The sequence below is a fragment of the Micropterus dolomieu genome, linkage group LG02, assembly GCF_021292245.1.
Source record: "Micropterus dolomieu isolate WLL.071019.BEF.003 ecotype Adirondacks linkage group LG02, ASM2129224v1, whole genome shotgun sequence".
NCBI classification, from domain to species: domain Eukaryota; kingdom Metazoa; phylum Chordata; class Actinopteri; order Centrarchiformes; family Centrarchidae; genus Micropterus; species Micropterus dolomieu.
The window spans coordinates 20,731,765-20,756,511 of record NC_060151.1 but is presented as its reverse complement, the minus strand read 5'-3'; the positions used below and the strand labels follow the sequence as shown (position 1 = coordinate 20,756,511).

Sequence of the window (24,747 nt, the reverse complement as noted above, 5' to 3'; positions counted from 1 at the left end):
AAAGAGACAACTGAGAGACTGGAGGATGAAGAGGAAATCAATGCTGAGCTGACTGGTAAGAAGAGGAAGCTGGAGGATGAATGCTCTGAGCTGAAGAAAGACATTGATGACTTGGAGCTCACCTTGGCTAAAGTGGAGAAGGAGAAACATGCCACAGAAAACAAGGTTCCTATTATTTTAAACCTATCATCTTTTAAACGTAGACTATATAGATATAAAGTGATGGAAATAATGCACCTTTCACATCATTTCAGGTGAAAAACCTGACAGAGGAGATGGCATCTCAAGATGAGTCTATTGCCAAGTTAACAAAGGAGAAGAAAGCCCTCCAAGAGGCCCACCAGCAAACACTTGATGATCTCCAGGCAGAGGAAGACAAAGTCAACACTCTGACCAAGGCCAAGACAAAGCTGGAGCAGCAAGTGGACGATGTAAGAAAACAGTTGTTTTTTTTCTGCGGGGTTTTGCCCTGTAATTACTTGATATTCTTGGTATTGGTGCTCTGTCTTTTCAATGCCTCAACTATCATGAACTGTCATCTGATAGCTTGAGGGATCACTGGAGCAAGAGAAGAAGCTCCGCATGGACCTTGAGCGAGCCAAGAGAAAGCTTGAGGGAGATCTGAAACTGGCCCAGGAATCAATAATGGATCTGGAGAACGACAAGCAGCAATCTGACGAGAAAATCAAAAAGTAAGTGTTTCATTTATTTCAGGTTAATAATATTCTTTATAGCATCTCACACTCTAACAACAGTACAAACTATGACAGTAAAAGCTTTCTTGGTATCCTCATCAAGGAAGGACTTTGAGATCAGCCAGCTCCTCAGCAAGATTGAGGATGAACAGTCTCTTGGCGCTCAGCTTCAGAAGAAGATCAAGGAACTCCAGGTGACATATTCAACTTATATACAGTATTAGACACATACAATTCATACTCAGTAAATCCAAAATAACACACTAAATAACATTTAATAAACCTGCTATCATAAAATCTAGGCTCGTATTGAGGAGCTGGAGGAAGAGATTGAGGCTGAGAGGGCTGCTCGGGCTAAAGTAGAGAAGCAGAGGGCTGACCTCTCCAGGGAGCTTGAGGAGATCAGTGAGAGGCTTGAGGAAGCTGGTGGAGCAACAGCTGCTCAGATTGAGATGAACAAGAAGCGCGAAGCTGAGTTCCAGAAGCTGCGTCGTGACCTTGAAGAGTCAACCCTGCAGCATGAAGCTACTGCATCAGCTCTCCGCAAGAAGCAGGCAGACAGTGTTGCAGAGCTGGGAGAACAGATCGACAACCTCCAGCGTGTCAAGCAGAAGCTGGAGAAGGAGAAGAGCGAGTACAAGATGGAGATTGATGACCTCTCCAGTAACATGGAGGCTGTTGCTAAAGCTAAGGTGTGTGGTTTATTTTAAGTAAGGGATTAACTTTAATTATGCCTAGAAACATAAAGTGTAACTAATAAATATTGCAGTAGATTTAAACTTAATTCTACATCATCATGTTTTGTTGTTTAAAGGGAAACTTGGAGAAAATGTGCAGAACTCTTGAGGACCAGTTGAGTGAGCTCAAAGCCAAAAATGATGAGAACGTTCGCCAGCTGAATGACATTAATGGACAGAAGGCCAGACTGCAGACAGAGAATGGTGAGTCGTCAGTAAAGAAAAATTAGTAATGGAAACCTGTAATGATCATTCTGATAAATAATACATTTACATAATGTCCTTCAGGTGAATTTTCTCGTCAGCTTGAGGAGAAGGAAGCTCTTGTTTCCCAGCTGACCAGGGGCAAGCAGGCCTTCACTCAGCAGATTGAGGAGTTAAAGAGGCACGTTGAGGAGGAAGTGAAGGTATAACAAGTTTACATGTCCTCTTATTAGGTTTTAACAGAACTGAGTCATTCTTTTTAAATGTAGTCAAAAAAATCTTGACTTTAAAAAAGACTTTAAATGACTTAATGTTTAAACTTGATTGAGTACTTATGTATTATTTGTCCGCTTCATAGGTAAGTTATGTTAATGTTATTTCATGTTCAACAGGCCAAGAATGCCCTGGCCCATGCTGTTCAGTCAGCTCGCCATGACTGTGATCTGCTCAGAGAGCAGTTTGAGGAGGAGCAGGAGGCCAAGGCTGAGCTGCAGCGAGGAATGTCTAAGGCCAACAGTGAGGTGGCTCAGTGGAGATCCAAATATGAGACTGACGCTATCCAGCGCACTGAGGAGCTGGAGGAGTCCAAGTAAGTCACTAACCTTTCAGTGTTTTTATTAGTTTTCATTTAAATAGTTTGTTTTACCAATTAGAACATTCTTCTTCGCATCAGGAAAAAGCTTGCCCAGCGCCTGCAGGATGCTGAGGAATCCATTGAGGCTGTGAACTCAAAGTGTGCCTCTTTGGAGAAGACCAAGCAGAGACTGCAGGGTGAGGTGGAGGACCTCATGATTGATGTGGAGCGAGCGAATGCTCTGGCTGCCAACCTTGACAAGAAGCAGAGGAACTTTGATAAGGTATAAGGACATCAAGGACACATTCATTCGAGTGAAACAAAAATCTATCTTAATAAGTACTCACTGATTTTCATATATATAATTCTAGGTCCTGGCAGAATGGAAACAAAAGTATGAGGAGGGCCAGTCAGAGCTGGAAGGAGCCCAGAAGGAGGCTCGTTCTCTCAGCACTGAATTGTTCAAGATGAAGAACTCTTATGAGGAGGCTCTTGATCAGCTGGAGACCATGAAGAGAGAGAACAAGAATCTGCAACGTATGTCATTCTCACTAAATTAAAAATGTAACTTGTGTGGGTACTTCTCTGACATTCATAAATGTAGTTTATGAACCTATATTTCATTAAAATATCCCTTGTATGCATGGAATTGGATTTTAGGAAACACTCTTACCTTTTGAATATGACTTTACTCTTGGTTTGCCTATTCGAAGAATAATTGTTCCTTTCAGGTTGTACTGTGTTTAATGCAGGAGAGTGTCTGTAGGTCACTTTTAACTGTATTTTTGATTGCCTTTCTAGAGGAGATCTCCGACCTGACTGAACAGATTGGTGAGACTGGAAAGAGTATCCACGAACTGGAGAAAGCAAAGAAAACTGTAGAGACAGAAAAGAGTGAAGTTCAGACAGCATTAGAGGAAGCTGAGGTAATACATTTTCAAATCACAGAAATGTGTATTGTTTGACTTAAATCAAATTAGTCCATGCCATTGTAATTCAGAATTCAGTATTAAGTGACTTTTCTTAAATTTGTTAAAGGGTACACTGGAGCATGAGGAGGCCAAGATTCTCCGTGTTCAGCTTGAGCTCAACCAGATCAAAGGTGAGGTTGACAGGAAGCTGGCAGAGAAGGATGAGGAGATGGAGCAAATCAAGAGGAACAGCCAGAGGGTGATTGACTCAATGCAGAGCACTCTCGACAGTGAGGTCAGGAGCAGGAATGATGCCCTGAGAGTCAAGAAGAAGATGGAAGGAGACCTGAATGAGATGGAGATTCAGCTGAGCCATGCCAACAGGCAGGCTGCTGAGGCCCAGAAACAACTGAGGAATGTCCAGGGACAGCTGAAGGTGAGTTTTGTGCAATTGCTATAAACAAACAAGTAAATGGTACAGAAGGTTAATGATTTTCATTTTTTGTTGCCAGGATGCCCAACTGCACCTTGATGATGCTGTCAGAGGACAGGAAGACATGAAGGAGCAGGTTGCCATGGTGGAGCGCAGAAATGGCCTGATGGTGGCTGAGATTGAGGAGCTGAGAGCCGCTCTGGAGCAGACAGAGAGAGGACGCAAAGTGGCTGAGCAGGAGCTGGTTGATGCTAGTGAGCGTGTTGGACTGCTTCACTCTCAGGTGTGTTTTTATTAATTCACAAAAATTGTATCCCATCAAAGACATGAGGCACATACCCATAAAACATTCTCTTATCTTGCTTGATATTTAGAACACCAGTCTTCTGAACACCAAGAAGAAACTGGAGGCTGACCTTGTCCAGGTTCAGAGTGAAGTGGATGATTCTGTTCAGGAAGCAAGAAATGCTGAGGAGAAAGCCAAAAAGGCTATCACTGATGTGAGTTTATGTTAATGAGTCTTCTTTAATTGTAAAATGCTACATCGCCAAATACTTGCTCACGTTTCACCATTAATGTCAACTTTTTTCCAAACTACCCATCATTTCAGGCTGCCATGATGGCTGAAGAGCTGAAGAAGGAGCAGGACACCAGCTCTCACCTGGAGAGGATGAAGAAGAACCTGGAGGTCACAGTCAAGGACCTGCAGCATCGCCTGGATGAGGCTGAGAACCTCGCCATGAAGGGTGGCAAGAAGCAGCTCCAGAAACTGGAGTCCAGGGTATGACCTGTATATACTGTATGAGTTTTAGGATGTAAATTGCACTTTTAATGAGTAGAATAAATTCAACCTGTCTCAGTACTAAAGTTTTTGATGAATTATTGATCATCATGTTACAGGTGCGTGAGCTGGAAGCTGAAGTTGAGGCTGAACAGAGACGCGGAGCAGATGCTGTTAAAGGAGTCCGCAAATATGAGAGGAGAGTGAAGGAGCTGACCTACCAGGTAATTTATTATTTAATTAAAAACTTACGTGAGTTCTTAATGTCTTGATTTCTTTCTCAATGCTGTTTTGGTAACATTTTGGTTCATTTATCTGTGTAGACTGAGGAGGACAAGAAGAATGTGACCAGACTTCAGGATCTGGTGGACAAACTGCAGCTCAAAGTCAAGACTTACAAGAGACAGGCTGAGGAAGCCGTGAGTCAAATGTTTTGTGATATTGCATCTGGGAATAAATAGTGACATAAATAAACCATACTAATAGGATGCAATATTTAAGAAATATACTGTAACTGTATACTGTAAACCCTTCACAGGAGGAGCAGGCCAACACTCACATGTCTAGGCTCAGGAAGGTTCAGCATGAGATGGAGGAAGCTCAGGAGCGTGCTGACATCGCCGAGTCCCAGGTCAACAAGCTGAGAGCTAAGAGCCGTGATGCTGGAAAGGTAACCATTCATGTAATCATATTTTATGAAAAAAATATTATGCAGGTACTTCAGTTTAATGTGGTCGTTTAAGTCAATTCATGACCTAAATGTTCTCTTCATACATTTCTTTATTTACTTTGCATAGATAATGTAGATATTTTTAAAATGGTTAATACACACATAAAAAATTTACTTGCATAAGCACATGAGTAAGGTAGCTTAATTAATAAATTTTCTTGCTTTTTTTCCAGTCTGACTCTGCTGAATAAGAGACAACAACCTGGTGACACAGACTTTTAACAGAGTTCATAAAATATGAATTAGCCGAATAGTCTTTTTATAATGTCAATAAAGTGTGTCCTCATTATAATATGACTCTGTGTTATTTACTCTGTATTTTACTGGTATCTATAAAAGTCAGGCAGTGTTCCACACAGCAGTTAGGTAAGGCCTCATCAGTTAACTTGGCTGAAATGAGTGTGGTCATTTCAACTACAATTAATTCCCATTCTCGTGTTAGTTATATTAAAACAGATGGATAATAAACACTGTCAACAATTTTCTGCACAGTAAGATACACCAAACAACAAAAACAACAAAGAGTGTCATGAATTTCACCTGAGACTGTTTGTCTCCTTGCCCTTCCCCTTCCTCCCTCATCTCCTCCTACACCTCCTCCTCCTCATTCTTCTCTCCCTACTCCTCCTCCACCTCCTTCTCTACATCCTCCACCTCTTCCTCCTCTCCCTACTCCTCCTCTACCTTCTACTCTTCCTCTTACTTCAGCTCTTCCTTCACTCCCTACTGCTCTTCCTTCTCCTCATCTCTGTTGTCCTTGACCTCTTCTTTCACATCTCTCTGGATCCACTGCTCCAACACTGAATTAACTAATGTTTCGCTATTTATTGAAGGTTCTGATTGGCGTGTTATCAATTAAGACTCTTTTGTGTTTCCACCTGGGTAGTTGTGTATTAACTGAGCTCAACCTTTGCTGACTTGAGTGAACAATATTGAATGTTAGTGATTTGTAAATGACCACATGGTGTGGGCAAGGAATATTGCAGTGACAGTTCGCCAAATCTGAATCAAGTCAAAACAGGGGAATAGTGTTTATAGTTATGGGAGATGGGTGTGCTTTTTGATAATTTTAATAATTATGGTTTTGAAACTTTAGTTCAAAGGCCTCTGAATTTAAGTAATTGAGAAAACTATTTAAAAAAAAAAGCAAAACTGACAAAATGCAAAATCACTATTTGAAAGTTGCTATTCAGCGTATTGAAGTGATGAGCTAACTAAAAACTGTTACAACCCAAAAATCCCTCAGTTTTTCATCAGTCCTTGTGCGCTACGGTAAATCTAAATCCTTAATACAATGTACCTTGGTGTACTTCAGTAGGTTTTGATTATTAATACATGCATGTGCAATAGTGCAACAAAAGAATCAGCTTAATTTATGTAATTACTGTGGAAAAATCAGTGAAGATGGCCTAATAATCTTTGTGAAAATACTGATTTACTGTTTTACAGTGAAAATAATAATTGCACAGTCTATAGTTAATTTAGAAACAAATGCTTTTTAAAAAACCATACACACACATATCACCAAGCTGACAATGTTTGTCAAAAAATGCTAAAAGATAACAATATACTTTATGGTGTAACTTCACTTAAAAATATCTTCAGTTTGTCCATTTAGCAAAGGCATTCCAAGAGAGAATGGCCATTAAAAGTAATGCTAACGGTAGCTAACAATAGCTTGCAGACCTCTTAAAGCATGTAGTCATCAGTGATACTACTCTTCATCACAGAGTATGCAAAGGCGCAACACTCAACATAAACAAGAACATAAATTATGTGCCTCATCTTTTGAATCATATTGTGTCATCTTACCACTGGCAAAATTAAACCCGCAGGGCAGAAATTTTGTCTCCACCTTCTAAGTGAGAGTAATAACACAACACTGTCAAGAAACTTATGAGTATAGGCTCTGACTTGCTGTTGTTGCTACAGTTGCTCCCCCTTCAGCTCTGGCTAACTAGTCATTGCTGGCTGGCATAAAAAAACCACTACTAGTTCGCCAGCATGAGACATTAGCTACAGACACCAGATTTTAAAACTCAGGAACACTGCAAATACGGATGGATTTACCTGGCAGTGATAGCCTTGATCTGAACTGTGAACATGTTCAGCAAGAGCGTGAATGTAACAGATGTTCATTTATATCTAAATGTCCTGCGCTCTTTACACAGCTTTAATGTTTATAGAGGGTAGGCACACTACTGCACATTCATTAATTTATTTATAATGGCAACTATGATTTAAACATAACTAAACATATGAGCTAAACATAAAAAATGTCATAATAAAGTTACTTCCAGTATTTTCTGTAGGCTTAAAACACTAACAATCATTCTTGAAGCACTATTTCTGAAGACTTTTTGCAAAACGTTAAACACAACTCACTGTGTTTTCACTTACAAAGCAAATTTATCTCTGGACAACTGCCAAGTGTTCACACACAATGCGATTAGGCGAATAAACACAACCTGCAAATACTACAGTTACATGAAAGTAAACATTTTGCTGTGATTTAATAATAATACACGGACCAAACTGATACCGTAATAACTACAATTTTGTTTGTTTTCTCTGCCTGGTCCTCTCGAAACAACGATCTGAAGCCGTCGGTGACGTCTGAACAATCTCACCGCAGATAGGCTTTCACAACATAGCGCCATGCGAATTTCTCACTCAATTAGAAAAATTTGAAGTGAACCAGCGAATGTCGCAAAAAACGCATCTTCCGCACCGCCCGGTCCAAATTCGCATGGTTTGGCATTGACTTTTATATGTAATCAAGCTGCCCAAAACGCTGTATTCACTTTCAGTCGGAACACAGCATTGCACTCAATTTGCAATTCAATAATACATTTCTATCAAAACTGTAAACATTACTATTTTGCTACACTATTTTGTCATTCCACATTGATACATGTGTTAGTTCACAAGCTTGAGTACTAAATTGGCCATTGATAAACATTTGGTAAGAACTGATGTAATCAGTATCAGGAGCAAATAAGCTATAAAGAGTGATGGAAAATATGTGTGTGGGTCACTTGGCAACTACTAAGTCCTGACACCATCTGCTTAAATCAGTACGTGTCCTAGATCCAGCTCAAAAGAGGTCAACATCAGTTAAGAATTGGACTCAAAAATGCCATAATGAACATAAGCCCTCTGCCAAGACACTTATCATGCTTCTATAGCAGATGCCACCTCCTTAGTATCAAATGTAGCAACAGGGTGAAGTTATTTTGTTTTGTGTGGAACTTATTTTGGGCCTGATGTCAAACGAGTTGCCAACTGATTTCATATCCATTAAAGGAGTTATACAAAAGGAAACTGCACTTAATAATAATAATTCCTCATCTTTAATTTTATTGCAGAAATATGAGATGTTACAGAGACCTCTAAATGTATGTTAAAGATGAATATTATTATTTAATTAACATGTGTCTTATATTAGTGTAATTTAGGGTGAACTTTGTTTCATGTCAGAGATCTCAAATGCAAGCGTCCTGCAATTGAATACCAATGGACTTTGGGAGACTTTCCAGAACAACCCCCAAAGCTGCCAATGATTTTTTTTAAAAGAGGGTCAATGTTCACAACATGTTTCAACTTTAATGTCCTTTAAATCAAGAACTATTATTATGGGAATCATACACAAACCATATTCTGCACAATTAAATGAATGATACAATTTGGCCATCACTTTCATGCCTGCATTTGGAGGCAGTAGTGGACCAACATTTACAGCAGCAAGCTTGTTACTGAGATAATCTTGGGCAGAAATGCATAATCAACTCCTTCTTTCTCTTCAAATAATTTGACATGTATGGGTCCTTAAGCAGTCCCTTAAGCCTTTTTTGTAGTTGTGTTGGTCACATCCAAATTAAAATGAAATTAAATCAAATCAACAGTTATAACATCATAATGTGTGCTGTATTTTTAAATTATAGTTACAATTAAGAGATGTGAATTATGCATACCACCTGCTTAAACACCACTGACACAAAATAAACAACAGAATGAAAAGAGGCCATGACCATTCTGGGTGAGAGACATGACATGGTTCTGACCAGTCACTCCCACCCTCTATAAAAGAGGCAGCTCTAAACTTCTGCATGAACTGAAATGCTCCCAGCACAGGTGAATGTATTCACTCAGACATTAGTTTGTGCTCTTATTCATTAGTTAGACAAATTACTGTGTTACTAATTACATTTTGTAAAAGAAAAAAACCTTAGTGGTAGTCTTGAATGAATAACATTATTTTAAAACAAACTTTCTCAAATAAAATATTGAAGACGTAGCTTCCAAAAAACACACAATTAATTAGTTTGTGTTGACAACTAATACACACCATGTCTTATCATGGGAGTCTAGTGAACTTTGTTTTCATCTTCCACTGAACTGCCACCATGAGCACAGACGTGGAGATGGAGCAGTATGGCCCATGTGATTCATTATTTCTTCCCAATTTCTGTCCATGAGTGTTTATGTTTAGTAAACTAAAAATGTTTAGTAAAACATTTTGTAAACTATACATTTATCATTGTATTTTAAATTCAGTGACACAACAATGGCATCCATCTGAATGTTTTTATTGTATTATTGAAATGATTTCTCAGTAAAAATAATTCACTTTTTTTCTGATTCAGACGGTCACTGTAAAAGAGGATGACATCCATCCAAGGAATCTTCCAAAGTATAACAAAATGAGGACATGGTCATGATGACCCACCTCAAAGAGAGTTACACATCATGGATGATCTATGTGAGTTTCCACTATACTATGTGAATGTACCTATGTCTTGGTAAACATAGGTACATTCATTGCGGGAGGATTTAAAACATCCTCTACAGATTTAGGGCATTTACTAAACTCTGAAAATATGTTTAATAATTATATTATATTGTCAAATAAACACTCAATTCGCGGCAGCGATATATGTTATACTTGAAAAATAACGTTGATAAGCACAAGACTACATGCTACTATTTATCACTTTGATCACTTTGGAAGTACTGTATAGAGTATATAGGCTACAATGTAGTATAGAGTTGAACATTTAGAGAGAATATTATAGATCCATGACAATTGTTATTAAAAATTTGTTTTCTCTACTTCAGCACCACGGACAGATCTGTGGATTTATCAATACACAACAAGTAAGGGGGATTCATTTTGGTCATTTTGACAACAAGGGGAATGACTGAAATTTAAATACAAACAATACAAAAAATAACACTATTTATTTATGCTGTGCTCCTCTAGAGGTTCTTCTGATCACCACCATCCCCTATGACTACCCAATGATCAGTCACTGTTAAAATTATTATCAAAAGCATCCATGATGTGAAAGAGTTCATTGCCACAGATGTAAGACATAAATGTAGTTAAATAGATAGTATAGTGGGAAAATAATACATTTTCATCATACGTATTCTAGTGTGTATAATATTACTCAAGTCAATCTGTACTTAATAATCATTCACCAATCAACACTCAATCACCATTTTAGGTTAGCTTTGGTAAAATCCCTTACCTCATGGGCCTGGACTCAGCTGATATGCTGAAAGCTCTGTGCTACCCAAGAGTGAAGGTTGGAAATGAGATGGTCACCAAAGGTCAAACCATGACACAGGTGATAAAAAGACTATTTGTTTGTTTTTAAAAAGTAGAGAAATACTTGCACTTCAATATGAAAAAGAAATGACCATAATAATATCATTGTTTCTAGGTCAACAATTCTGTCGGTGCTCTGTGTAAGTCTATCTATGAGAAGATGTTCTTGTGGATGGTCATCCGTATCAATGAGATGCTGGACACAAAGCAGGCAAGACAGTACTACATTGGAGTGTTGGATAATGCTGGATTTGAGATCTTTGATGTGAGTAGTTTAAAATATCTGAGCAGTTTTAAAGTTCAACCTTAGTTGGCAAGAAATTCAGTATTTTTCTGTAATTACAGTACAACAGCTTGGAGCAACTCTGCATCAACTTCACCAATGAGAAACTGCAACAGTTTTTCAACCACACCATGTTTGTTCTGGATCAAGAGGAGTACAAGAAAGAAGGCACTGAGTGGGAGTTTAGTGACTTTACAGCTCTACCAGAATTCTTCAAACAAACTGCTGACCTACCTGTATGCATCGCATGCAGCAGCCGATGGTAAGAAATAAGAGTGAGCAGAGTATTCAGAAACTTTTTTTATCTAGTACAGATGTTTAAACCTGCTGAACTTTTTTCTACTTTAAAGATAGTGCAACATTGTTTAAAGTGCCCTCTCTTTATGTTGGCAGCTAATCAGAAAGTGCAGTTTACATGCATAATGCAATGGGAGGTGCAGTAACTTTGTAGTTACAGCTAAGAAACTGTGTCTGTTTCCAGGGACGTCACTAGGATTGAAAGACAGGGGTGGTTTAGCCACCAGTCCATGCGTAACTTACACTTGCAAAATCGTTGCCCCTGCATCTTATGTTACTGTATTAGAACTACAATTACATTAACAACCACTGAAGAAGCCAAGATGTTAACAAGTAAAAGTGAAAAACATATTCTCTTCTTCCATTTCTCCTTTTTTTAACAAAATTTACTGTAATGTTAAGGCACATCAAAGCTGCATGGGGGGTATTCACTTAGGCCAGACAGTGTTCCTGCTGAGTTCTTCTGTGAATTAAATGCTATCCAGCTTCTCATGTAAATGTGTGATAAAGTAAAACCATACCATCTAATTCCTCTCTGTCTTAGATAAGTTGCAGGTCCAAAGAATGCTATTTAATTACACTAATTGCTGTTACTGCGCTGTAGATTGGTTCAATCACAGAGTGATTTTGCTTTGTAGTTTGACTTGCATACAAACATACAATAAATACTTTCTCATGTAAGCTGCTGATAAGGATCCTGTTTAAAGTGGCTACTGTCTGAACTGAATAAAAGATTTGGAGTAACAATTACTATATGTATGGATGCATGTATGTAGGATTGCTTTCATTTTATTATGTTTTCATGTGTGTATATCTGTGGGTGTGTGCTCATGTATAGCCTAGCCTACATTTTGGCAACATCTACTTATTTATTTATTTAATTACAACCATAAATGCAGACAGTTAAGTTTGTCAGAATATAGCAACTATAATAAATATCATGAAATAAGTTAGTTTAGGCTTTGCCTTGGTGCTTACACCTGCCAACAAATGCCTGTTCTTAGAAGAAAACAAAACACCCCACATTTCCTTAGATCTGTAGACCACTACTCAATCACTCCGGCCCCCTTAGAGTCAGCTGCCCTGCCAATCTCCTGCTTCTCTCGCTCTCTCTCCTAAAATATCTTCGAATATCCATCTGGTCAATGAATTAAAGGATACACCGGTATAACAGCATTAACAGGGACACTATGGCACTTAGTTTTAAGTGACAACAACATTCTATGGGGACTGATATTGTTTTAAAATACTTTAAAAATAGGTAATATTAATGACATTCACTCTTGCTAGATTTGTGTTTTCCATAGCCAACTAAAAATATCTAAATAATACAATATAAAATATATTATTTCATTTACCTCAAGAAAACAGAGCTAATGTCAAGCAAGTAACATTAACAACAACTTACAATTTCACTCTGTATCACCACTCTTACACTTCTTAAAACCGTCTCTTTATCACTCATTATGTTGAATCAGTCTTCCTTCACCGACATACACACTAATCTGTGTATGTCGGTGTGAGTGTGTAAGAACATTGCTCTGAAGCTTGGCAGACAAGCAAGGTCCTAGTGCCCAACAACAGTAGGGTTTTAATTGCAGAGGAAACAACCAGAATGACATTTTAAGCCAACAAATACAAATGATATTTGTATTATTCTATTGTATGTATCAATATTCTTGCTTCTCTTGAGAACATGTCTGTACTGTAAAAAAAAAATCGAAATCTATTTATTTTTCTTATTATTATTTGGGGAGGCTCATAACCATTTTACGTTAGCTTCGGACTCCCTAAAACATCCATGCCTGTTTCACTTGGGTCCAGCCTAGAACAAAGCTGATGAATGCACTGTGGTAATATACAGTAGTCATTCATGCTAATTAAAACATCTTATCCACATTTCACAGACAAGAAATGTTAAAAACAGATACTACACTGTGATTTATTCTGTGCCCTGTTTTGCAAAACAGACGAATAATTTATCAAAGACGCACATAACCCACTTTTTTGCACAATGACATGGTAATGTAATATGTAAAAAAATATATAGTAATATAAAAAATATATTTAATATGTTCCCTCGGGGATCAATAATGTATTCTGGTTCTAAAATTGCCCTTTCAATAAGCAGAATAAATCCAACCTTTCTCAGTGATGAATTATTGATCATTATGTTGAAGGTGCGTGACTTGGAAGATGAAGTTGAGGTCAAACAGAGATGTGGAGCTGATTTTGTTAAAGGAGTCCGCAAATATGAGAGGAGAGTGAAGGAGCTGACCCACCAGGTGATTCCTGAGTCCCACGTCAACAAGCTGAGAACCAAGAGTGATGCTGGAAAAGGTATGTTTGTTTTTTCATGATCGTAATAATAATTGTGATGAAATTAGATGTCATGAAATGATTTGATGCTGTGTACTTTTAATGTTGATAGTGTAAATCAATAACACATCTAATATAGTACTCAAATACTTTCATAATTGATTTTATTCTCATTAACTTGATAATATAATTATATTATGATTTAGTATTACATGCGTCCTCCATTACATACTGTGTGCATATACATTATTCACATATTTTGGGTTCCAAAAATGCTATAGGGTTAGAATTAAGGTTAGGTTCTCAAAATCTAGATTTATTAAACCTACAATAAAAGATTATGAGAAAAAATGTGATTTGAAAAATAAAGAACAAGGTTAAAGGCTAAGGCCTGCCCAGCATCCATGCAATGCTTTATTTGGGATGACACAGGTGACAAATATTTATAGGGTGCCAAGTCATGCAAGTGTTAGCACTCCTGGAGGAAATTAAACCTTGACTTGGAATCTTGGAACAGATTAAGGTCTCTGGCAGGTTTCTTTGCTTAGCAGAATCCCTATATGTCAAAGGAACTGCATAAATCAATCAGGGTCCAAGTAATTATCACTTTTTTACTCGAATAATATTTCGATTTTCATAAGCATCCAGGTGGCGTGGAACACACACACACACACACACACACACGCGCATACACACACACACACACACACACATACACACACACACTATAACAAAATATCAAGTCTGAAGCAAAGACCTGATGTTATGTTGCAACCCCTAAGTCCTCACACCACCATATGTGTCCAAGAGCCAGCTCAAAAGAGGTTAACATCAGTTAAGAATTGGAATCAAAATGCCTTAATAAACATCTCTGCCCTCTGCCAAGACACTTATGCTTCTTTAGCAGATGCCATCTCCTTAGTATCAAATGTAGCAACCGCTGAAGTTATTTTGCCTAGTGTGGAACTTATTTTGGGCCTGATCCCAAATGAGTTGCCAACTCTTATCCATTTAAGGAGTTATATAACAGGCGATTGAGCTTATATGGATAATACTTCATCTTTAATTGTATTACAGGAACATGAGATGTGCCAGAGTGCTGTAACTCTAGACCACAAACATTGGGTCATTTCCAAAAACCAAGCTCTGTGTATGTATCTGGTATGGCATAAGCACATTGATGCAATGTAAACTCAATTAATGAAGTGCTTTGATTTTGATTTATAAGATTAAATAGTGCGCAAACACAGTTATACATTTTATGATATAGATTTTAAGGTATTCTATAGGTATTATTGAAACGTATATGTTTTGTGAGGTATTATAAGCACAATAACAGTTTTATTAAATTATTATTAATGAACATTATTAAGCATTATGAATTAGAATCAGACTTAGCTCAACCTTTAAATGAATATTAAAGATGAATATTATTATTTAATTAACATATGTTAACAACTGTCTTATTTTAATGTCAATTAGGGGGAACTTTCTTTCATGTCAGAGATCTCAAATGTGCCAGTGTCCTGCAATTGAATACCGATGGACTTTGGGAGACTTTCCAAGACAACCCTCCGAGCTGCCAATGAATTTAAAAAAGATGGTTAGTGTTCACAACATGTTTCAACTTTAATGTCCTTTAAATCAAGAACTATAATTACTGGAATCATAAACAAACCATATTCTGCACCATTAAATGAATGAACATTTGGCCATCACTTTCATGCCTGCATTTGGAGGCAATAGTGGAGCAACATTTAGAGCAGCAAGCTTGTAACTGAGATAATGTAGGGAAGAAATGCATAAGCAACTCCTTCTTTCTCTCCAAATAATTTGACTTGTATAGTCCCTTAAGTCTTATTTGATTCACTGGAATGTCTTTATTTTAAATTTAGCTACTTGTGTGTGTGTGTGAGTACATTTCAGCAACTCTTTGTGTTGTACTGAAATTTTTTATATTTGTAGAAAGATTGTTTTCATAGTTAACATTCCAGGTGATAGCATTAATTTATGTTTTAAATTTAAACAAACACATTGTGTTGGTCACATCCAAAGTTGCAGTCACATTAAATCAAATCAATTGCTATAGCATCATAATGTGTGCTGTATTATTTTTAATTATAGTTACAATTAAGAGATGTGAATTATGCATTCCACCTGCTTAAACACAACTGACACAAAATAAGCAACAGAATGAAAAAATGCCATGACCATATACCGAGTGAGAGACTATGTGCTGACCAGTCACTCCCACCCTCTATAAAAGAGGCAGCTCTGGACTTCACCGTGAACTGATAGGCTCCCAACACAGGTAAGTGTATTCACTCAGACATCAGTCGGTACTCTTATTTATTAGTTAGTCAAGTTGCAAATTACTTATGCTTATTAAGATACCTTAGATATCTTGATTGGACCACATTATTCCAAAAAACATTTCTTTAAATACACACTCACTCACAATACATTGACAATACAAGATGTACGTTCTTCCAAGAAACACACAGTTAATTAGTTTGTGTTGGCATCTAATATGTACACTGTCTTATCATATACTAAACGATCATTAAGGGCAATACTATTACTAAGGCTGTGGAGGGCAATTGAAGGGATGAAAGAATATTGAACTTTATTGATTCAACTGAATACATTTAGCATACAGAATATTATCAAGTCTATATACATGTTGCCACCTTTACCCTCTACTGGTTTGAAACTGACTGAACAAATTTGAAATTAGGAAAACAAACTATTGTTTATTGTACTTATGTGTAATTGTCTTTTTAAGCATCTTGGGACTCCACCAGAGACTGCCCCACTCATTCTTTTCTGGAACAAGTTGAGGTAAAAGATGTCATCTTAAAAAAGCATGAATTCACCACCACCTGGATACAAGACCATATCTACATCATGTTTATATGTTAAAATTGTTGTGGACGCTTCATCTTTTCAGGCTCCACTGAACTGCCACCATGAGCACAGACTCGGAGATGGAGCAGTATGGCCCAGCGGCCATATACCTCCGAAAACCAGAGAGGGAGAGGATTGAGGCACAGGCTGCACCATTTGATGCCAAAACTGCCGTCTTTGTGGCTGATCCAGACGAGATGTACGTCAAGGGTAAACTTGTGAAGAAAGAAGGTGGCAAAGCCACAGTTGAGACAGACGGTGGAAAGGTAGGTGATTTATTTTACTTTTTTAAACAAAACTCCCCTCTTTCTGTAGGAGGATGCAGTTTTATCCATGAGTGTGTATTTAAAACAACAGCTAGTGACCTATACATTTATCATTGTATTCAAAATTCAGTGACACTGTGAACAACAATAGTATCCATCTGAATGTTTTTATTTGGAATGATTTCTAAGTAAAAATAATTTATTTCTGATTCAGACGGTCACTGTAAAAGAGGACGACATCCATCCGAGGAATCCCCCAAAGTATGACAAAATTGAGGACATGGTCATGATGACCCACCTCAATGAGCCTTGTGTGTTGTATAACCTCAAAGAGCGTTATGCATCATGGATGATCTACGTGAGTTTCCACCATACTATACAAATTCATTCTGTATGTACATATGTATGAATGTCTTGATAATTTGTTAATTGTTAAAGTAAGATTCTGTAAAATTTGCTGTTTTTTGTGATTTGATGGCCCTGCAGTTTCAGAGCGTAATTTACAGCTGTTATAAATAAATAAGGACAGCTGTACAACTGCATTTGTTTGATTAAATTACTTATTAAAAAAATAGCAAGACAACTACTTTGCTAACACAACATGTGCCATAAAATAAGACAAAGCAATCCAGCTAATAAGTTGTCACTTACTAGTCCAACAGCAAGGCAGCCAGCTTGGCATCTGTCTTGCTGGTTTGCTGAAGATTTCTGTAGGTATGTGACATGGTGCCATAAAGCATAACGCCACTGTCGCGAAGGGTTTCCTGCTCAGGATTCTAATGCTACATAGTGCAATAGCAGGCGTTTCAGAACCAGAGTGGCAATGAAATAGACGACATTCTCCCTCTTATACATCAGTGTACCATCAAAATGATAAAATTACTATATAATGTATTTTTAATAGGGGAATAGGCGTCAAAAAGAACATCCTCCGTAGATGTAGAGCATTTACTCAACTCTGACATTATGGATAATTATTACATTATATTGTCAAATAAACACTGAATTTGCTGCACAAATATTTGTTTTATTTGAAAATAACAAGTGAGATTGGATCAATTCAAAATCAATTTGCCACTACTCTACAGAGTATATAAGGTATATTGGCTATAATACAGAATAGAATTAAGTATTTATGGTATATAATTTAGAGAATATTATAGATCCAAGACAAAACTGACAGAAGGGCAGGAGTGGAAAAAGGCGCAATAACAAATCCATCTGCTATACTTCAGAACCATGGAAAGCATCATGGATTTATCAATATACAGACATCCCCCCACAAATGTTAATAAATAATAAATGTTATCACTATGTGTATGTGCTGTCCTATTACAGACCTACTCTGGGTTGTTCTGCGTTGTTGTGAATCCCTACAAGTGGCTTCCTGTGTATGATGCTGTAGTTGTGGCAGCATACAGAGGAAAGAAGAGGATTGAGGCACCACCCCACATCTTCTCCATCTCAGACAATGCCTATCAGTTCATGCAAATTGGTAAGATGAATGTTACTAGTGTTCAAATATAAATACACAGGTAAAACATATCTTAAACAAAAACTTACTGAAAGAATGATAAAAAATTAAATCATGTGAACGTTGTTTGTTTGTGTTTCAGATCGTGAGAATCAGTCTGTCCTGATTACGTGAGTATTAAACTAAATATAATGTTAAATCTTTATAAACTTCATTATATGAAGCAGAAACTTGACATTGTGTTTTTGTTCCCCAGTGGAGAATCTGGTGCTGGAAAGACTGTCAACACCAAGCGTGTCATCCAGTACTTTGCAACAATTGCAGCTATTGGAGCTAAGAAGGCTGAGCCAACACCTGGCAAAATGCAGGTAAAATTGGTTTTGAAAGATAAACTATTTGTCTGAGGAAAGATAATTTGAATTTATAGCTCATGTAACTCAAATCTTCTCATGCAGGGCTCCCTTGAGGACCAAATCATTGCGGCCAACCCTCTACTGGAGGCCTACGGTAATGCCAAGACTGTAAGGAATGACAACTCCTCTCGTTTTGTAAGTAACTGAGGGAATATTTTGAGACTTTTGTTGTTGCTAAATTACAAAAACTGATGTTATTAATGATCTGGCTGTCTAGGGTAAATTCATCAGGATCCACTTTGGCGCTACTGGCAAGCTGGCATCAGCTGATATTGAAACATGTAAGTTTCAACCATGGGCTAAGTCAATGATTAATCTCTTATAAAGTAATATATTCTGCGATGGACTGGCGACCTGTCCAGGGTGTACCCCGCCTTTCGACCGATGTCAGCTGGGATTGGCTCCAGCCCCCCGCGACCCTGTACGCAGGATAAGCGGTTGACGATGGATAGATGAAAGTAATATATTGTGATGAAAAATAGTAATCTGAAAGACTGTAATAAAATTTGTTCATTTTAGATCTGCTGGAGAAGTCTTCTGTCACCTTTCACATGTTTTTCTACATTTTACGGTTGTTAATTTTATTTACTCTTGGGTATGACGCTAGCTTTGGACAGACAGTTTTTGCCACTGTATGATTTCATACATGCTACAATATACTGTAATGTGACCTTGATTTGTTCATCTTAGATCTGCTGGAGAAGTCTCGTGTCACCTTCCAGTTGTCTGCTGAGAGGAGTTACCATATCTTCTATCAGCTGATGACTGGCCACAAGCCTGAACTCCTGGGTATGTACAAAATAAATTAAAAATTTATTAATGTAAACAATGCAAATGTAACTATTGTGTAATCTAAATGTAATCTAACAAATAACACTATGTATTTCTGTTGTGCTCGTGTAGAGGCTCTTCTGATCACCACCAATCCCTATGACTACCCAATGATCAGTCAGGGTGAAATCACTGTCAAAAGCATTGATGACATAGAGGAGTTCATTGCAACAGATGTACGACAACAATGTAGGTAAATAGATGGTGTACTTGGAAAAATGTTTCACATACCAATAGCTTTGCTTCATTTACATTGCAGACTGCAATTGACATCTTGGGGTTCAATGCTGATGAGAAATTGGGCATCTACAAGCTGACTGGAGCGGTGATGCATCATGGCAACATGAAATTCAAGCAGAAGCAGCGTGAGGAGCAGGCTGAACCTGATGGCACTGAGGGTAACTGCTAAAGTAAATATGCCTTTATTTCGTGTGTAAAACAATACCAAAGTCTCTGTGTACTTAATACTCATTGTCTTCCAGTGGCTGATAAAATCGCTTACCTCATGGGCCTGAACTCTGCTGATATGCTGAAAGCTCTGTGCTACCCAAGAGTCAAGGTCGGAAACGAGATGGTGACCAAAGGTCAAACTGTGCCACAGGTGATAAAAAGAAAATGTGATGTTTGAAAAAATTTGGGAAATGCTGGAATTTTTTAATGAAAAAGTTATTCAGAGAAATTACCATAATAATATAATTGGTTCTAGGTCAACAACGCTGTCAGTGCTCTGTGTAAGTCTGTCTATGAGAAAATGTTCTTGTGGATGGTCATCCGTATCAATGAGATGCTGGACACAAAGCAGGCAAGACAGTTCTACATTGGAGTGTTGGATATTGCTGGATTTGAGATCTTTGATGTGAGTAGCTGAAAAATATCTGAGCAGTTTTGAAGTTCAACCTTATTTTGGCATGAAATTAAATGTTTTTCTGTAATTACAGTTCAACAGCCTGGAGCAACTCTGCATCAACTTCACCAATGAGAAACTGCAACAGTTCTTCAATCACACTATGTTTGTTCTGGAGCAAGAGGAGTACAAGAAAGAAGGCATTGAGTGGGAGTTCATTGACTTCGGTATGGACTTGGCTTCCTGTATTGAGCTTATCGAGAAGGTAAGTAATGACTACAGAAGATATTATTTGTTTGTGCATGTACAAATGTTGACTTCTGCAGACAAATGTTTCAACAGCTAATGTAAATTTCTCTTAGCCACTGGGAATCTTCTCCATCCTTGAAGAGGAGTGCATGTTCCCCAAGGCCTCTGACACAACTTTCAAGAACAAGCTGCATGATCAACATCTTGGCAAGACCAAGGCCTTTGAGAAGCCAAAGCCTGGAAAGGGCAAAGCTGAGGCTCACTTTGCCCTGGTTCACTATGCTGGTACAGTGGACTACAACATCACTGGCTGGCTGGACAAGAACAAGGACCCACTGAATGAGTCAGTTATTCAGCTCTACCAGAAAGCTTCAAACAAACTGCTGGCCTTCCTGTATGCATCCCATGGTGCAGCGGATGGTAAGAAATAAGAGTGAGCACAGGAATCAGAAATTTTGTGTATCTTATTAAGATGTTTTAACCTGTTTAACTATTTTCTACTATTGAAGATAGAGTAACATTGTTAAAATTGCCTTCTCTTTATGAGCTGGCAACTAATCAGAAAGTGCAGTTTAATGTATAATGTTACCCAAGGTACAGTAAGTTTGTTGTGACAAGTAAGAAACCGTGTCTGCTTCACGTGGGTCCGGCTTAGAGAAAAGATAATGAATCTGTTCTGAACTCTGTTGTAATATACTCATTTATGCCAAATTAAAAAATCTAGTTCAAATTCCACAGAGAAGAAAGGGTCAAACAGGTTCCACAGTGGTATCTATTATTTATATTTATTTAATGTTTTGCAAAACAGAGGCTGCTGCTAGTGGGGGCAAGAAGGGTGGCAAGAAGAAGGGTGGTGCCTTCCAGACCGTGTCTGCTGTTTTCAGAGTATGTATTGTTACATGTTTTTGAAAGCAGTTACCAACCTCCTCTTAAAATACTGACCAATTATCCTGTTGATCCACAGGAGAATTTGGGCAAGCTGATGACCAACTTGAGGAGCACTCACCCTCATTTTGTCCGTTGTCTGATTCCTAATGAATCAAAGACACCTGGTAAGAAGCGCATAAGCCAGTTTTGTACACTATGTATGACATGGGAATGTAAAGGAATTTAAGTAATATGTTAATATAACATGCAATGTGCAGGTCTTATGGAGAACTTCTTGGTCATCCACCAGCTGAGATGTAACGGTGTGCTGGAAGGCATCAGAATCTGCAGAAAGGGCTTTCCCAGCAGAATCATCTACGGTGACTTCAAGCAGAGGTGATTTTTCAGTAGAAGAATTTCAAGTTATTATGATGTAAAACACCAGGCTAAGAAGTAAGGTAAATATGAGTAACAACATCATTTTCTCTTCCAGATACAAAGTATTGAATGCCAGTGTGATCCCTGAGGGACAGTTCATTGACAACAAGAAAGCTTCAGAGAAGCTGCTGGGCTCCATTGATGTGGACCACACTCAGTACATGTTTGGACACACAAAGGTTCATCCGTATAGAAACTATTAACATATTAAGTTGTCCTGTTACAGCCATGTGTCCTGAGAACTGAGTTCCTTCACTTGACAACACAGGTGTTCTTCAAAGCTGGTCTGCTGGGTCAGCTGGAGGAGATGAGAGATGAGAAACTGGCTACACTGGTGACCATGACTCAGGCTCTCTGCAGAGCATATCTCATGAGGAGGGAGTTTGTTAAGATGATGGAGAGGAGGTATGATTCTCACTTAGTACACTAAACTTTACTGTCCAATTATAAAAACTGAACAAAATTATAAATGCAACACTTTTGTTTTTGCCCCCATTCATAATGAGCTGAACTTAAAGATCTAAGGTTTTTTCTACGTACACAAAAGACCTATTTCTCTCAAATATTGTTCTCAAATCTGTCAAAATCTGTGTTAGTGAGCACTTCTCCTTTGTCGAGATAATCCATCCACCTCACAGCACGGGTATTGCACAGGTGTGCCTTAGGCTGGCCACAATAAAAGGCCACTCGAAAATGTGCAGTTCCATCACACAGCACAATGCCAGAGACGTTGCAATTTTTGAGGGAGCGTGCTATTGGCATGCTGACTTCAGGAATGTATACCAGAGCTCCATCATTTCTCTACCATAAGCCGTCTCCAAAGGTGTTTCAGAGAATATGGAAGTACATTCAACCAGCCTCACAACCATGTGTAACCACAGCAGCCTCTACATCCTCCACATCCAGCATCTTCACCTCCAACATCGCCTGAGACCAGCCACTCGGACAGCTGCTGCATCAGTCGGTTTGCATAACCAAAGAAGTTCTGGACAAACCGTCTGGAACCATGTCAGGGAAGCTCATCTGCATGCTTGTTATCCTCATCAGGGTCTCGACTTGACAGCAACTTAGCACAGCCATTGAAGAGGAGTGGACCACCATTCCATAGGCCACAATCAACAACTTGATCAAAAGTGGCATTATATTGTGGCTAGCCCAAGGTACACCTGTGCAATACCCTTGCTGTCTGATCAGCATCTTTGTATGTCACACTTGGGTCGGCAAAGGAGGAGTGCTCGCTAACAAAGATTTTGATAGATTTGTGAACAATATTTGAGAGAAAGAGGCTTTCTGTGTACATAGAGAAAGTCTTGGATCTTTGAGCTCAGCTCATGATGAATGGGGGGAAAAAAGGTGTTATATTTAGGTGTGATATTTGTTGTTAAATTGTTATCCACTGCAGTACAAAATCGTATTTCAGTAGAAATAACACTATATCTGTATTCTTTTTTCAGGGAATCCATCTTAACCATCCAGTACAACATCCGTTCATTCATGAATGTGAAAAACTGGCCTTGGCTCAAAGTGTACTTTAAGATCAAGCCTCTTCTGAAGAGTGCTGAGACTGAGAAGGAGCTGCAACAGATGAAGGAGAACTATGATAAGATGAAATCAGACCTGGCTGCTGCCCTGGCCAAGAAGAAGGAGCTGGAGGAGAAGATGGTTTCCCTGCTGCAAGAAAAGAATGACCTGCAACTCCAAGTGGCTTCAGTAAGTAGGAAACAAAGCAAGTGTGATTGCTTCACATGTACTCTTCACAAATTAAACACTGGTGCTCACATTTTCAGAGGCCACATACTTTGCTTGTCTCCTGCTTGCCTTCCTAAAGTTGTAGACCAAATAACCAAATAAATAATTAACTAAAAATTAAGAATATTAAAATATTTAAAACTGCAGTGTCTCCCCCTTCTGACAGTGTGAGTAATTAAAAGATGACAATATGAGCTTGTGACATGATCTGCAATACTGAGTTGCTGCTGTCACTAGGCCGCTCCCCCTTCAGCTATGGTAAACCAGTCATTGCTGGTTGGCATAAACCTCCCCACTTCCGGTTCGCCAGCGTGAGAATGTTGCGACAGGGAACAAATTTAAAAACTTTGGTTTACTGCTAATACAGAGAAATATACCTGATGGTAATAGGTTTAATCAGCATTGTGTGAACTCGTTTGGCAAGCGGACATTAATTTATATGTAAGTCTAGCTTTAACAAATACCAAACTAAGTAACTTACTGTGTGTTCAAAATGTATTATAGGAAATTGAGAACCTCTCTGATGCTGAGGAAAGGTGTGAGGGGCTCATTAAGAGCAAGATCCAGCTTGAAGCTAAACTCAAAGAGACAACTGAGAGACTGGAGGATGAAGAGGAAATCAATGCTGAGCTGACTGGTAAGAAGAGGAAGCTGGAGGATGAATGCTCTGAGCTGAAGAAAGACATTGATGACTTGGAGCTCACCTTGGCTAAAGTGGAGAAGGAGAAACATGCCACAGAAAACAAGGTTCCTATAATTTTAAACCTATCATCTTTTAAACGTAGACTATATAGATATAAAGTGATGGAAATAATGCACCTTTCACATCATTTCAGGTGAAAAACCTGACAGAGGAGATGGCATCTCAAGATGAGTCTATTGCCAAGTTAACAAAGGAGAAGAAAGCCCTCCAAGAGGCCCACCAGCAAACACTTGATGATCTCCAGGCAGAGGAAGACAAAGTCAACACTCTGACCAAGGCCAAGACAAAGCTGGAACAGCAAGTGGACGATGTAAGAAAACTGTTGTTTTTACTTTGCGGTTTTGCTTGGTATTCTTGTTATTGGTGCTCTGTCTTTTCAATGCCTCAACTATCATGAACTGTCATCTAATAGCTTGAGGGATCACTGG

General features: G+C 38.3%; 3 protein-coding genes across 3 annotated transcripts in view; all 3 read left to right on the top strand.

The window, feature by feature from the left end:
• LOC123958568 (myosin heavy chain, fast skeletal muscle-like) overlaps window positions 1–5,330 on the top strand; it is a 90,944-nt gene extending 85,614 nt beyond the window's left edge. The window contains exons 24-41 of the mRNA XM_046031987.1: window positions 255–431; window positions 547–692; window positions 799–889; window positions 998–1,387; window positions 1,510–1,636; window positions 1,721–1,839; window positions 2,029–2,225; window positions 2,310–2,493; window positions 2,582–2,747; window positions 3,012–3,136; window positions 3,249–3,557; window positions 3,634–3,837; window positions 3,929–4,054; window positions 4,165–4,335; window positions 4,455–4,559; window positions 4,659–4,754; window positions 4,874–5,005; window positions 5,239–5,330. Of these exons, the coding sequence (XP_045887943.1) occupies window positions 255–431; window positions 547–692; window positions 799–889; window positions 998–1,387; window positions 1,510–1,636; window positions 1,721–1,839; window positions 2,029–2,225; window positions 2,310–2,493; window positions 2,582–2,747; window positions 3,012–3,136; window positions 3,249–3,557; window positions 3,634–3,837; window positions 3,929–4,054; window positions 4,165–4,335; window positions 4,455–4,559; window positions 4,659–4,754; window positions 4,874–5,005; window positions 5,239–5,256 (2,883 nt within the window). The 3' untranslated portion in view covers window positions 5,257–5,330. The remainder of the gene's footprint in view (window positions 1–254; window positions 432–546; window positions 693–798; window positions 890–997; window positions 1,388–1,509; window positions 1,637–1,720; window positions 1,840–2,028; window positions 2,226–2,309; window positions 2,494–2,581; window positions 2,748–3,011; window positions 3,137–3,248; window positions 3,558–3,633; window positions 3,838–3,928; window positions 4,055–4,164; window positions 4,336–4,454; window positions 4,560–4,658; window positions 4,755–4,873; window positions 5,006–5,238) is intronic.
• A 5,076-nt stretch (window positions 5,331–10,406) lies between these two features.
• LOC123967238 (myosin heavy chain, fast skeletal muscle-like) lies at window positions 10,407–14,663 on the top strand. Its single transcript, XM_046043296.1, has 6 exons — window positions 10,407–10,433; window positions 10,576–10,698; window positions 10,795–10,944; window positions 11,025–11,224; window positions 13,412–13,599; window positions 14,656–14,663. The coding sequence occupies exons 2-6, from the start codon at window positions 10,603–10,605 to the stop codon at window positions 14,661–14,663; spliced, it is 642 nt and encodes a 213-aa protein (XP_045899252.1). The 5' UTR covers window positions 10,407–10,433; window positions 10,576–10,602.
• Window positions 14,664–16,547: 1,884 nt separating this feature from the next.
• Window positions 16,548–24,747, top strand: part of LOC123958580 (myosin heavy chain, fast skeletal muscle) — a 9,580-nt gene continuing 1,380 nt past the window's right edge. The window contains exons 1-23 of the mRNA XM_046032027.1: window positions 16,548–16,751; window positions 16,966–17,109; window positions 18,090–18,246; window positions 18,368–18,395; window positions 18,482–18,593; window positions 18,681–18,773; window positions 18,856–18,919; window positions 19,329–19,427; window positions 19,542–19,645; window positions 19,729–19,867; window positions 19,952–20,070; window positions 20,176–20,325; window positions 20,408–20,578; window positions 20,676–20,982; window positions 21,371–21,447; window positions 21,527–21,614; window positions 21,708–21,825; window positions 21,923–22,046; window positions 22,136–22,272; window positions 23,322–23,577; window positions 24,121–24,363; window positions 24,453–24,629; window positions 24,732–24,747. Of these exons, the coding sequence (XP_045887983.1) occupies window positions 16,548–16,751; window positions 16,966–17,109; window positions 18,090–18,246; window positions 18,368–18,395; window positions 18,482–18,593; window positions 18,681–18,773; window positions 18,856–18,919; window positions 19,329–19,427; window positions 19,542–19,645; window positions 19,729–19,867; window positions 19,952–20,070; window positions 20,176–20,325; window positions 20,408–20,578; window positions 20,676–20,982; window positions 21,371–21,447; window positions 21,527–21,614; window positions 21,708–21,825; window positions 21,923–22,046; window positions 22,136–22,272; window positions 23,322–23,577; window positions 24,121–24,363; window positions 24,453–24,629; window positions 24,732–24,747 (3,127 nt within the window). The remainder of the gene's footprint in view (window positions 16,752–16,965; window positions 17,110–18,089; window positions 18,247–18,367; window positions 18,396–18,481; window positions 18,594–18,680; window positions 18,774–18,855; window positions 18,920–19,328; window positions 19,428–19,541; window positions 19,646–19,728; window positions 19,868–19,951; window positions 20,071–20,175; window positions 20,326–20,407; window positions 20,579–20,675; window positions 20,983–21,370; window positions 21,448–21,526; window positions 21,615–21,707; window positions 21,826–21,922; window positions 22,047–22,135; window positions 22,273–23,321; window positions 23,578–24,120; window positions 24,364–24,452; window positions 24,630–24,731) is intronic.

Coding starts and splice junctions, on each gene's coding strand:
- LOC123967238 (XM_046043296.1), top strand. CDS start 10,603: ATGGGCCTGGACTCAGCTGATATGCTGAAAGCTCTGTGCTACCCAAGA. Junction 10,699..10,794: donor AAGGTCAAACCATGACACAG/GTGATAAAAAGA, acceptor CATTGTTTCTAG/GTCAACAATTCTGTCGGTGC. Junction 10,945..11,024: donor CTGGATTTGAGATCTTTGAT/GTGAGTAGTTTA, acceptor CTGTAATTACAG/TACAACAGCTTGGAGCAACT.